The sequence below is a fragment of the Mustela putorius genome, unplaced genomic scaffold (genome assembly GCF_011764305.1).
Source record: "Mustela putorius furo isolate JIRA1106 unplaced genomic scaffold, ASM1176430v1.1 tig00003853_pilon_pilon_pilon, whole genome shotgun sequence".
Lineage (NCBI taxonomy): Eukaryota > Metazoa > Chordata > Mammalia > Carnivora > Mustelidae > Mustela > Mustela putorius.
Window position 1 is genome coordinate 33,915,164 of NW_025422005.1, and position 12,447 is coordinate 33,927,610.

Genomic DNA, 12,447 nt, shown 5'->3' on the forward strand with positions numbered 1-12,447 from the left:
CCCGGCGGGCTCTCCTGACACCACCATGGCCCAGCCCAGATCTGCAGAAGCCAGGATTCCAAACGCAAATCCGGATTTCCAGATGGGTTTTCAAGGGAGAGTAGAATATATTTTATTTAACAGCTTGATGGCTTAATCTGTAACTTTCAAACATTTAGAATCTAAAATGTAGACCTGTGGCACGTGGAATCCATTTGTAATTTTGTCCCTCGCCCCACACGCACTGGGGGGCGGCCTGCATGGATGTGGGGGCAAGGACCGCCGATGAGGCTGGGTAGGCAGGGGATAGAAGGTGAAGGGTCACGTTGGGGAGCTTGGACTTCATCTTGTGGTATAAACAGTAGCAGAAGCCAGCGAGCTGACTTGTTGCCAAACGTATTACACACAGGACTGATTTGTCGTAGCACAAACCACGGTAAAGGAGGAAAATAACGTGGCTGGGACACAGGGTTGGTAGTCAGGGTGTCAGGGTTCAAAGACAGACCTACGGAATCATGGGGGCAACCCCCGGCCACCAGCCGGGCTGGGCTGACGGACAGCGTGAAGGTGGGAAACATAAGGTTGTGTGATGGGTCTGCCCAGAAGCCACAGATTTGGTAGTTGTTTGGTTCCTGGGGGTGAGGGAGAGGGAAAGGTCAGGGGGGGTGGAGGACTTACGTCTGGGTTGTTGGGGAAGAAGGATGGTGGTGGATCCTCGGGCAACGTAGATCAGAGAAGAAAACAAGCCTCTTGGGCCTTGGTTTCTTCAGCTGGGGACTGGACCAGATGCTGGTAAAGGTCTCTTTTTATATGATTGTAATCCGTGTTGGGGGGGGGTCACTGGTTGTCCAAAATGTTAGAGAATCTCTTTGTACAAAGAGTACATGATTTATATGTAACAGGCCCTCAAGTATTCATTAATTGGTTGATCTGGGTTAATCATTAGCTCTGGGATATTTGCATCTGTACATAGCCTACTTTTTGAGCTCTTCATTTTTTTTTTTTTTTTTTTTTTTTAAGGGAAGAGGGACAGAGGGAGAGAGAGAGAATCTGTGCAGCCTGATGGGGGCTTGATCCCACAACCCTGAGATCATGACTGGATCCAAACTCAAGAGATGGTCACTTAGCTGACCAAGCCTCCCAGGCGCCCCTTGAGCTCGTTTCCCCTGAGGTTTTGTTAGTTGTGTCACTTTGCTGTCCTTCCTATTTTATGTGCCATGCACTTGAAGGTTTTTTGGATGAGTCTTCTCTGTATATATTTTAAGTAAGTGCAGCAGATATTTTGAACCTCTCTTCGGCGCTTTCTCACATTATAACCGCCCTGCCATATACGGAGGTGTTTGTATACCGCCCTGTCTTTCCCACTGCGTTACAGATTCCTGCTGGATTAGGAAAACAAAGCCAGAAACCAGACCTACGCTCTTAATTATCCTGCAAAGCTGTCCCAGTGGGCAGCGGAAAGCCACGGAATACGGTGGTCCTGAGAGCGTGCGGATCAGATTTGTGCAGGGACGTGGAAGAAATTGAAGGCGGAGGTGGGGAGACCTGGTGGCCTTTGGGGTGACCCCAGGGAGAAGAGCTGGCCTGTCTCAAGGCGGGAGCAGTGGGGAGCAGGAGGGAGCACACCTGCCCTGCTCTGGGCCACAGTGAACCAGCCCGTGGTCAGCCTCTCCACTTCCAGACTTCTCCTAAGGAACAAGGGGAGGAAGGAAGGGGCTGCAGGAGGAGATTCCACGAGGGCACGGGGAAGCCATGGGCCCTGGCTGGGGAGGCGCTCTTGTCCTGGAAGCTTCCCCTGTTGCTCTTGGCTGTGCTGAAGACCACGGCAAGGCCTATCAGCAGGAGAACTACAGTGGCCGCACACCACACACTGTCAAGCTGGGTCCTGACTTGACTGAGCCAGGGACCTTCCTGGAAGGGGAGGGACTCGACAAGGAAGGAAGGCAGGGTCCAGCTGGCCTCGAGGAGAGGTTGGACCATTCTGTAGGCCTCTGCGCTGTGTCCTGTGGGGCAGGGAAAGGAGCCGTGAGAGGCCTGGGGTTACATTTGGGTAGGCCTTCTGGGACAGGGTTGTGTTCCGGTGGCGGGCTTGGCAGTGTCAGCCAGCGGGGGAAGGCTCCAGCGCCCACGGCCCTCCTGCAAGGAGCCAGGGAGAACACACCCCCACCCCAACTTTGGATGTCTGGACGTCTGTGTCCTGGCGTGTGGGGCGTCTGGCTCTACACTCCATACAGTCCTCCCAATGCTGGGAGGTGGGTCCCATCACCCCTGTTATGCATGAGGACATTGAGGCTGGAGATGACGTGACTGCCCCAGGTCACACACATGTACAGTTGGGACGTGAGGCTCAAGTTTCATGGGCTCCAGCCCTCCTGCTCCCGCCTGGCACCCCACCTCTCTCATGGCTCCCGTCAGTCTCCGGGGTCTCGGCTTCTACCTGCCCCTTCAGGGTCGGCTGCAGGCTTCTCATCCCCTCTCACCCCATTACCAGAGATTCTCTCTCTCTCTTTTTTTTTTTTTCCCTGTCCAAGTTTTTATTTCAATGTCAGTTCACATACATAACAGTCTGTTCATTTTCCGGCGTAGAAATGAGGGATCCGTTACTTCCACACAGTAGCCGGTAAGGCGCCCTCCTCCGTGCCCGTCCCCAGTTTCCCCCCTCCCGGCACAGAGGTTCTTCAGCCGGGGTCTGCAGGTCCCTTGGCTTCGGGGATCCCATGACCCTTGCATCGGTGTGCAGAATGTAAAATGTGTATGTGCTCGTGTGTGTGTGGTTTTTTTCTGAGAAGAGAAGCCATAGCTTTTATTTTAGGAGACTGGCTGGGGGTTTGTTGGTACACGGTATTTTTATGGCTGGGAAAACCCCGACATACCCAAATCCTGTCTTGGTCTTATTTCTCCTTTCCCTGAAATTCCTGAGGAGTCTCTGCCTCAGGTCGGTGACAACAGGAGAAAAGAAACCAGAGCCGCTGAACTATTTGGTGCACCAGTTCCGGGACTCTCTGGCCGGGCTCTCTGGGACTCGAAACCCATGCCCAGGCCTCCTTTTCCCAGAAGCAGGGAGCAGAGGCCGAGATCAGGAGCTAGGCCTGTGTATGACAGCACGGAGCTAAAGAGAGGGGTGTGTATGTGTGTGTGTGTGTTAGAACGACTTCTTGCCTATCCCAGTCATTGTGACACTCAGTACCCTCAAACCAAAGTGGCCAGATCAGCGGCTTCTCCTCTCCACCAAAGCTTTGGCCTGAGTCTCACAGAGGGCAGAGCTAAGCTCATTTCTGATGGTTTTACGTAGTCGTCATGTATGGGACTTCAGAGAGACACCTCATGTCATGGAGAGAACCAGCTCCTGAAGTTGGATCCAGCCAGATTCTCCCCTCGCCTTTCTGAACCCCAGTCGCCTTCGTGAAATGGGATGTGGGGCACCTGCCAGGCGACCCCTCCTCACTTCGGAGCTGCTGGAGGGCAGAGGGGAGGGCTCATTCACCCTTAACCCCAGGCCCCAGACTTCCGGAGGCAGGTACTGCAGTGACGACGGTCATTGGGGTGGCAGAACACCTATCTTGGCCTCATGACACTCAGGTGTCGCACTTGGCCCAGCCACCTCTGTGACCTTGATCGAGCATGTTGCTTCATCTTGGGGACTGTACCTGTGAAGTGGTGAAAGCGGAGGAGATGTAAATGAGTAAGGTCTGTGAAAACCAGCCAGGAGACTTGCTCCCCCACCTCCACCCCACCCCCTGCCGTGCCCTCCTGTTCTCCTGAGCAGCCACTGTGCCTCCTGTTGTTCAGGTGGGGGGAGGGGCAGGCTTGGGCGGGAACCCCAGGTGCGGAACTGTTGGGGCCTGCCAGGTCCCGTGGAGGGGACAGGAGCCTGGCACAGCATGGGCTGGCACCTGCATTCCTTCCAGTCCACACCTGGCCCTCTTAGCAGGGGCTCCTCCCCAGCTCTGCATAAGATCTTGGCCACCTCCACCCTTCCCCTTCCTGCGGGGTCCTGTGGTCCCTGCCTTTGGGTCTGTGGGATTCCAAGATAGAATGGAAAGAAGCAGATGACCTGTAAGCCAGGATGGGCTGGAGAGACAGAATCCAGTGCGGATTCCCGGGTTTCTGGCTTGGAAGGTGGGGTGGATAGTGGGAGAGAGAGAACTGATAGTAGAAGGGATAGAAGAACATACAGATAGTAGAAGAGGAGACAGAGCAGATCTGTAGAAACCAGCAACCACGTTCATGTCCAGCAACAGCGGATTGGTTCAGTAAGTTATGAGACATCCTGGTGAGACCGGTTCTTAGAAAACAAACTTTTGATGTCTGTAACAATCAGTTATATAGCTGTATCATTTAGCCAAACCTTTGCTGTATACTTCTGGATTTTCCTCTGGTTTGAATTGTGCTTTTATAAATAACACTGAGTAAGCAGCCTTTTTTACAGAGGTCTTCACCATTCTGATTACTGTTAGAAGAGGAAGGTTGCAGTCATCAGCTACAAAAACAGCCTTCAGGCTTTTGGTTATATTGTCATTTTCATTTTAGAAAGGCTCCACCAGTTTTACTCCTATAGTGGAGTGCAGGAGAATCCCGCCCGGGTATGCCGACTGCCACAGTGCCAAGATACATACAGAGAGACACATGCACACACGTACACGTATTTTAGAGGATAACAAGGAACACCTTATTTTAATTTGTGTCTCGTTGTCACTATTGGTTTTTTTATGCTTATTAACCTTGTGCTCTTTCCCTACTTTTATGGTGTCCTGTTAATTTTTTCATTAATTTTTAAAATATGTATTTCTTATTATCTGTGCAAAATGTTTCACTTTTTTGTTTCCCTCATAATTTGACTTACTCTATTTTTTAAAAAAATATTTATTTTTTAAAAAAATATTTATTTTTAAAAAAATATTTATTTATTTGACAGAGACACAGAAAGGAAACACAAGCAGGGAGAGCCGGAGAGGGAGAAGCAGGCTTCCCACGGAGCAGGGAGCCCAATGCGGGGCTCGATCCCAGGACCCTGGGATCCTAACCTGAGCTGAAGACAGACACTTAACGACTGAGCCACCCAGGCACCCCACTTATTCTATTTTTGATACAGCAAAACCCTTAAAAATGTTTACAAAGTCAAAATCTGGTTTTTTTTAGTTCATTTCTGACATTGCATTAACATGTCAAAAGTTCAGTGATAAAATATACACTCTAATTTTCTTTTAGTTTTGCTGTTTTAGCATTTAGTAATTTCGTGTAGGGTATGAGGAGAGGAAGTAAAAGGATCTTTTTTCTAAAGAGCAGATTTTCAAATACCACTTGCTGAGAAAATGGTCCTGGGCCCACGGGCGGTGAAGCTTCCTTTACCATAACCTTAGCTAAATACATATAAATCTGTATATGGTTCTGCTTCCGGGCTCTCTTGGTTCATTGCTGTTTGTGTTGATTCTTACACATCTATCAATGCCTTAATAGTTGCAAATTCATAATATACTCTAATACCTATTATGTAAATTTGGGGGCTATTTTTGGTAAATTTCAAAAATCCCCTATTGGGATTTTTCTTAGACTTCTCTTAAGCCTACATGAATCTGGGCAGACTTGGCATTGTGTTAATATTCAGCCTTCCCATCCAAAAACATAGTTTGTCTCTCCCGTTTCTTTTTTTAAGTCTTTTTTTTATATATATATCTCAATAAAGGATTATCGCTTTTTTAAAATTATTATTTCAGGTCACATATCTAAGTCTGTAGCTCAGTAGTTGATATTTTTTGTTAAGATTGCAAATGGGATCTCCTTTGTAGTGTATCTGGTGACTGTTCCTGTTGGAGTTCATGTCCCATTACTAAATTATTCTGTCCGTTCTAAGTTTAGTTGTTTTTCTTAGGTTTTCTAGGCAAATAACAAACACCCTGAGATACCAGGCTGGAGTCCATGGCTGGGTAATGCCTCCAGTTTGCAGGGTTGGTGCGATTCTCTCCAGCATTAGTCGGAGCCCAGTGGGCAGAAAAGGTGGATGAATGGGTCGAGCCCAAGTTGATGGGCTCCCAAGGCTGGGGCAATAGAAGGGCAAGGGACAGGGGGCTGTGAGCTCTTCTGTGTGCTCCCTAGGGTGACCGACTTCAGGGACTAGACCAGGAAGGGCTCATGGACTGTACAGAAAGGTAGGGCTGGGGCTGGAGGAAGGGAGAGGATCAGGAGAGGATGTTGTGGCCCTGGAATGGATGCTGGGATGTCAAGTTTTGAGACCTGATGCCTTTCCTGTACGGGACTGGGCTCCCCGAGATCTCCACTTTGCAGTTAGAGACACTAAAGCTCTGAGAGCTTGTCACTTGCCTAAAGTCACCCACTGCTAATCAGTGGCATATTGTGTTCTGCTGTGCCTTACTAGCTCATGTTCTGTCCTTGTTTTTCAGGTTCACTTTAGAACAGTTAACTGAAAGCAAGGAGAGACAGCAGAAGGGAAAGGAGACGAGCCCAGCAGAGCAGCTAGGAGAGAGAGGGCAGGCTCTTCGTGGGCCCCTCAGCTGCACAGGGGAGGGGACAGCTGGGCTGCTGGGTCCTCCTGCTGACCCAGGAATCCCCGCGAACCAGAATGGCACACCTCAGGGCCCCACCCAGAAGTGCCCCTGCCCTGCGATTCACTCTGTGTCCTCCCTCACACATGGTGGCCCCACCATGTGCTCCCTGTCCCCCACCACCTACTCTTGTCTCTGTCATACATCCTGTGTCGTGACCCCCCCACCCCTGACCCCAGCACACCAGCTTATTCCTCTACCAGGGTGTCTGTTCCCTGTGCCCCCGGTCCCCCAGTATATACATCATGCCTGCATCCTGTTTCTCGTTTGTCTGTACACACTTGGGGCCCTGCCCCCACACATACGGTCCCATGACGAGCTGTGTGCCCAGCTGACGCCTGCTTATGCTGTGTCTGCAGAGTGCTTCTGATGGCTTCTGGAAATCTGTGGCCACACGAGTGCCCAAGGAGCCCCCCGAGATTCGCATCCTCAACCCGTACTTCATCCAGGAGGCCGCCTTCACCCTCATCGGACTGCCCTTCAACAATGGCCTCATGGGTCGCGGGGTGAGATGGCAAGGCCCTGGGGGATGGCAGAGGGGAGCTGGGCCAGAGATGCCTCAGGAGGGGAGGACAGGGTGGCAGGGTGGGGGGGGGGGCAGGGGCCCAGCCCTGGGACATGGAGCTCAGCTCTGGTGAGTGTGGTTAAGGGTCTCAGCCTGGCTCAGTAAACCAGCTGAATTCTGCCCTCCTCCGTCCTCTCCAGAACATCCCGACCCTTGGCAGCGTGGCGGTGACCATGGCACTACACGGCTGTGATGAGGTGGCAGTCGCAGGCTTTGGCTATGACATGAGCACACCCAACGCACCCCTGCACTACTACGAGACCGTGCGCATGGCGGCCATCAAAGAGGTGCTGGGCTGGGTTGGGGGTGGTCTCTGAGCAGGGTTGAGGGAGGGATGCTCTCAGGACAGACAGACAGAGTAGAGTGAACCAGTGGCTGGTCCAGCTGCCCAGAGCCCTGCCTTTAGCTAAGTTGGATCACAGGCGATCCATCCCTGCCTTTGGGTCTCTGGCCACCAAGCATCCTCTGTGCCCCTGAACCTAGTGCCCCCTTCCCTGCCCTTCTCTCCCCGAACTTTCCCTCCCTGGCATTCTCCCTGCCCTGGTCCCGCACCTGCCTCATCCTCGCTCTCCCCAACTGCCACATGCTAATCCTGGCACCAGCTCAGCACCATCTTCCCCAAGAAGACTTCCATGCCCTCTCAGACCACCCAGAGACATTGCCTCTCAGTGCCAGAACAGTCCCTGCACCCTCTGCCCTCCCTGGGAAGGGAAGCCCTGTAGCATGGATGCTCTTGATCACCCAGAATGGCTTCCCAGGTGGTCCACATGTCCAGGTGTCTTCACATTCAAGAAGCATTCCTGGTGTCTGGGCTGGCAACCAGTCTCTTCTGACAGCATTTCTGCCTTCACATCCAGAGCCCATGCGAATCCCTCTCCAGTCCCCTCACTGCTACCACTGGCCTCCCACGGATGCCAGCCCGCGACCTGCACATCTTGAGCCAGTGCTTTGAGCAGCTTCTCTGCTTCCACCTGGGGCGGGGGTCGGGGGAGGCTGGGGTGGAGCTGGTGCTGGAGAATGCCTCCCGTCTGTGCAGACTCCTAAGCCTCTAAATGTAGTGCTTTCCATCTCAACCAGCCTTCCCTCCTGCTCAGTACCTTTTCACATGCCCCCCACCAGCCCGGAGCCTGGATTCCCTGAAGGCTCCCCCACCATCCCTTTGTCCAGTGGGAGCACAGACTACAGCAGGGCCTCAGGCAGCTCATGTGGGCTCGCCCCCTCTGCCCTCCTCACTCCATCACAGCCCGACTTCCCTCTTCCCCTGCCATGACTCCCACAAAGGTCACCAGTGACTCAGCGCAAGACTGCCAAATCCAGTGGACATGTGTAAGTCTCATCTCTCCTGACCTCTCAGAAATGCTTTTTAAGTTGACCACTCCTTACTCTTTGAAACTTTTCCTGCTCGGACTTTCGAGTCCGTGATCTCGGGTGTTCCTCTCATTTCACTTGCCAGTCTCTCTCATTCTCTTCCTCAGCGTCCTTGATTTCAGTCCACCCCCAAAGAGTCCGCATTCACTAGGGCTCCATCCTGGACGGTCTTCTCACATTCCACGTTCTCCAGGAGCTTGGCGTCCCCGTCTGTGGGTTAAGTTCCTTTCTGTGGGATCTCGCGTGTATTGTTCACTCAGACACCTTAAGCCGTGAGAAGTTTTTGCAGGAATTTAAACACGCCTTGGGAAACCCGGAACAGCCTTATGGTGGGGCCCCCCTGTTGCCCAGAGTGGGATTCAGGAGTGGGGGGCCCACCGCGGGGCTAGGACGGCTCCAGATTGATGCCATCGCCTTCACTAGTGGTTCCAGGCTTGCCTCCTCGTTGCCAGGACCCCGTTGGTCTTTCCCTCTATGTCTCTTTGTGTATCTTCTTGCCTTTTTGGCCCCCGCCTGCACCCACTCGGAACCATTAACACAGCATTCACCTGTCTCCTGGCTTCTGTTCCGTGGTATCTTTGGCCTCTTACACACTGCTTTCCTGCAAACTTGGTGTCCGGGCTCCAGGCAGAGGGTGCGAGGCTGTAGCCAGCTCCCGCAGGGCTTCTTGTGCCGCGGTGAGGAGTTTGGACATCACTCCACCGGCCTGGAGGAGCCACGGGAGGGTTTCAGGCTGCATGTAGTAGGTCACTAGCATGTAGTGCGTCACCTACTGGCATGTAGTAGGTCACTCTGGCTGCAGCACGAAACAGAAGGCCACGAGGCAGAGATTGAGCTAGCCGGGGGCCTGTCCCAGCAGTCTAGGCAAGACACGAAGACTCCGTTGACTCCAGAGTGGATGAGAAAACGGAGACAGAGAAAGAATTTTTGATCGGTAGGGCCTGGGTCTGCCCTAGTGCAGGAATGAGGGAGAAGGGCTGCACCTTCCCTGAAGCCCTCGGTGGAGCCTGTTCCTTTCTTCTTGGGCATGCCAGATCTCAGCTTCCAGGCCAGACCGCCCCCCACACCCCACCCCCATCATCCTCTGAAACTGGCTGCCTTGATGCTCACGGCACTGGCCGCACCTGCTCCGTGCGGGGTGCTGGGGACTTCAGGTTAGGAGATCCCATGGCCTGGGTGTAGAACCTGGCTCTGTACCTTTCTTTCCTTCCCCTACCCAGAGGGTAATGATGGCACCTATTCCCTAGGTTTGGGGAAGATTAGACCCAATAATGTGTTTAGAAAAAAAGGCCTGGCACCCAGTAAGCATCCATACTGTTAGTCGTTATTATTAATGTTTTATCTGTACTTATCACTGTTAACCTCCCAGTATCCTGGTTGAGGATTCACTGGAAGTGCTGGTGCCTGTGTTTGGGATCCCCACTGTCCACCTTGAGTGTCTGCAGGAAGCACTTGAACCGTCCAGCTCCCTGGCCCGAGCACTGTTCCCCTCTGCTTGGCCCGTGGACCCATTCTCCAGGCCCAGCAGGAAGGGGCAGGCAGCCGAGGTTCCGTGCTGGGGGAGCTACAAGGAACGTCAAAGGAGTTTGGAGAGGAAACAGAGCGAAAGAAGGCAGGAGTTAGGAAGGTGAAGGGTTGTGGAGACCAAGGGAGCAGCGCGCAGGGACTATCCACCACATCTGGCGCTGTCAAGAAGTAGTGAGAGGAGCACTGGGAAGTGGCCAGGGGCTGCACCAGTGAGGTGGCCCCGTGTACGATGGGGAGAGCAGCCTCGAAGGCCAGTGGCTGAGCTACGAGTAAAGGCAGTGCACAGCGGCAGGCATGGTGCCCAGTACGTGCTCCCAGGAAGCAGGGAGGAGGAGGTGGAGGATGGAAGCTCAGCAGCTTGCTCAGGGCTGATGTGGGCTCACACGGGACTGTGCGAGTTGTGTGAGTCAGGAGCACAGCTGCCTGTTGAGGTCCATGGCCGGCAGGGAGGGGAGCGGTTGCCAAGGGAGAGGGAGAGCACAGTGGTTGGCACAGCCCCAGGGTTTAATGACTGGGTGAGGGGCGAGGAACCAGAGATGGAGGAAGAAAAAGAGCTGTCAGAAGGACAGCTGCATCCAGAATCAGGGGTCCTGCTGAGGCTGGGGACCCAAGACTGCCAGAATTCGGTCCCAGCCCATAGACGGTGTAGACAACACAGTAATAGACAGCTCTGGTAAGCTCCTGTGCTGTCCACGTGGGTGGGAGAATGAGGTGGCATTGCCTGGCCTAAGAGAGCTACAGCCCAGGGCCAATCATTGTGTTTCCTGTTTTATTATGGACACATATTATCAAACATATTCATCAATAGAGACAGTAATATAATGAGCGCTCATGCATCTATCACTGACCTCCCTCAATTATCAGTGCCTGGCCAGTGTTCACCTGTCCTTCCTTTCGTGCACCCCTCCCCACTGATTATTTGGAAACAAGTCTCAGATACCATACTATTCTGACTATAAATATTTCAGTAACTTTCTCTAAAAGATAGGCACTTTTAAAAAAACTATCATAATACTATTATCACACCTAAAAAAACTTTTTAACAGTTTCTTTTTTTTTTAATATTTTATTTATTTATTTGACAGAGAGAAATCACAAGTAGATGGAGAGGCAGGCAGAGAGAGAGAGAGAGAGGGAAGCAGGCTCCCTGCTGAGCAGAGAGCCCAATGCGGGACTCGATCCCAGGACCCTGAGATCATGACCTGAGCCGAAGGCAGCGGCTTAACCCACTGAGCCACCCAGGCGCCCTTTAACAGTTTCTTAATATCATAAAAAATGTCCAGTCTTGGGGTGCCTGGCTGGCTCAGTCAGAAAAGCATGCCACTCTTGGTCTCAGGTTCATGAGTGCCAGCCCGACAATGGGTGTAGAGATGAGTAAAAATAAGTAAACAAGCTTTTTAAAAAAAAATCCAGTCTTCCCCTGAGCTTTCAACCATCAGTGACTCCTGGTGGGTGTTCTTGAAACAAACCCACCAGTGATTGCTTCTTCCTGCAGGTGATAGAGGGGAAGCGGTCTAAGTGTACACATTTGTTCAGATCCTGGCCCTGCCATTCCTCCAGGCCTCTGTGTTCTTACCCACAAAATGCAGTTTCATTCAGCACATCTTTATTGAGCACCTACTGTGTGCCGAATAGTCCCTGCCTTCAAAGAGAGTCAGTGTGCCAAATGAGTGACTCTTCGAGGGATGAGGGCAGATCACGCTGGGGGTCTGCAGCAGGAAGGGACAGGTCACCGATGGCAGAGTGATGTGACAGGAGCCTCAGGGGGAGCCAGAGGCTTTAGGGAGTTTGGAGGGACAGTGGTGTAGACACAGCGATTAAGAGAAGCAGACCCTGCAGACCTAGGCACCGTGGAATGTGGAGTGGGAGAGAAGAAACAGTCACCATTTGAGATGGGTCTGGGGGACACTGTCCTTAGGAGCAGCCAAGTTCATGGTTAGCCCAAGAAGTCGAAGGGCATAGTCAGAGGATACAGGGAATTTGGCCTGTGCTTTCGATCAAAAAAATTTGGCAAGCTGGAGAAGGTGGACTGGATGAGACTAGGGCCAGGACAGAGCCCTGGGTCCTTACCCCCAGCCAGCAGTTCCCGTGAACACCACGGTCAGGCTCCCGCAGTGCAGTCAGGTGCATACAAACTCCGAAGAGACTGTCCGCTTTCCCTGAGCCAGTCAGTCCGTCCTTTTTCATTCTTTGAGGGACTTAGCCACCAGAGCATCCTGGTGCAAGTACCAGGGACAGGAGAGAGCCTGAGCCCAAGTGCAGTCTTCGCCCAGGAAAGGCCCAGAAGGCGGCATCTTCCCTGTAATTTCCACATTCACAGAAAGGTGAGCCTCTTGTCCTCAGCCCCCCCCCCCACCCCCCGGCTCCTCTGATCTGGGAGGCAGGATTTCATCAGCCTGGAGACCGCGTTGCATCAGGCCGAAGGATGACTAAGCGACCCCACGCAGT

The 12,447-nt window shown here is 52.6% G+C and overlaps 1 protein-coding gene across 11 annotated transcripts in view; it reads left to right on the top strand.

The window, feature by feature from the left end:
• The window catches only part of ST3GAL3 (ST3 beta-galactoside alpha-2,3-sialyltransferase 3), a 192,841-nt gene that overhangs the window by 179,000 nt on the left and 1,394 nt on the right, over positions 1 to 12,447 (top strand). For 10 of the 11 annotated variants that reach the window (XM_045064365.1, XM_045064368.1, XM_045064367.1 and 7 more), the window contains 2 exons: positions 6,899 to 7,045; positions 7,245 to 7,391. In XM_045064365.1, the coding sequence (XP_044920300.1) occupies positions 6,899 to 7,045; positions 7,245 to 7,391 (294 nt within the window). Of the gene's footprint in view, positions 1 to 6,898; positions 7,046 to 7,244; positions 7,392 to 12,447 lie in introns of those variants that run through there. The other variant, XM_045064372.1, reaches the window with a different exon arrangement.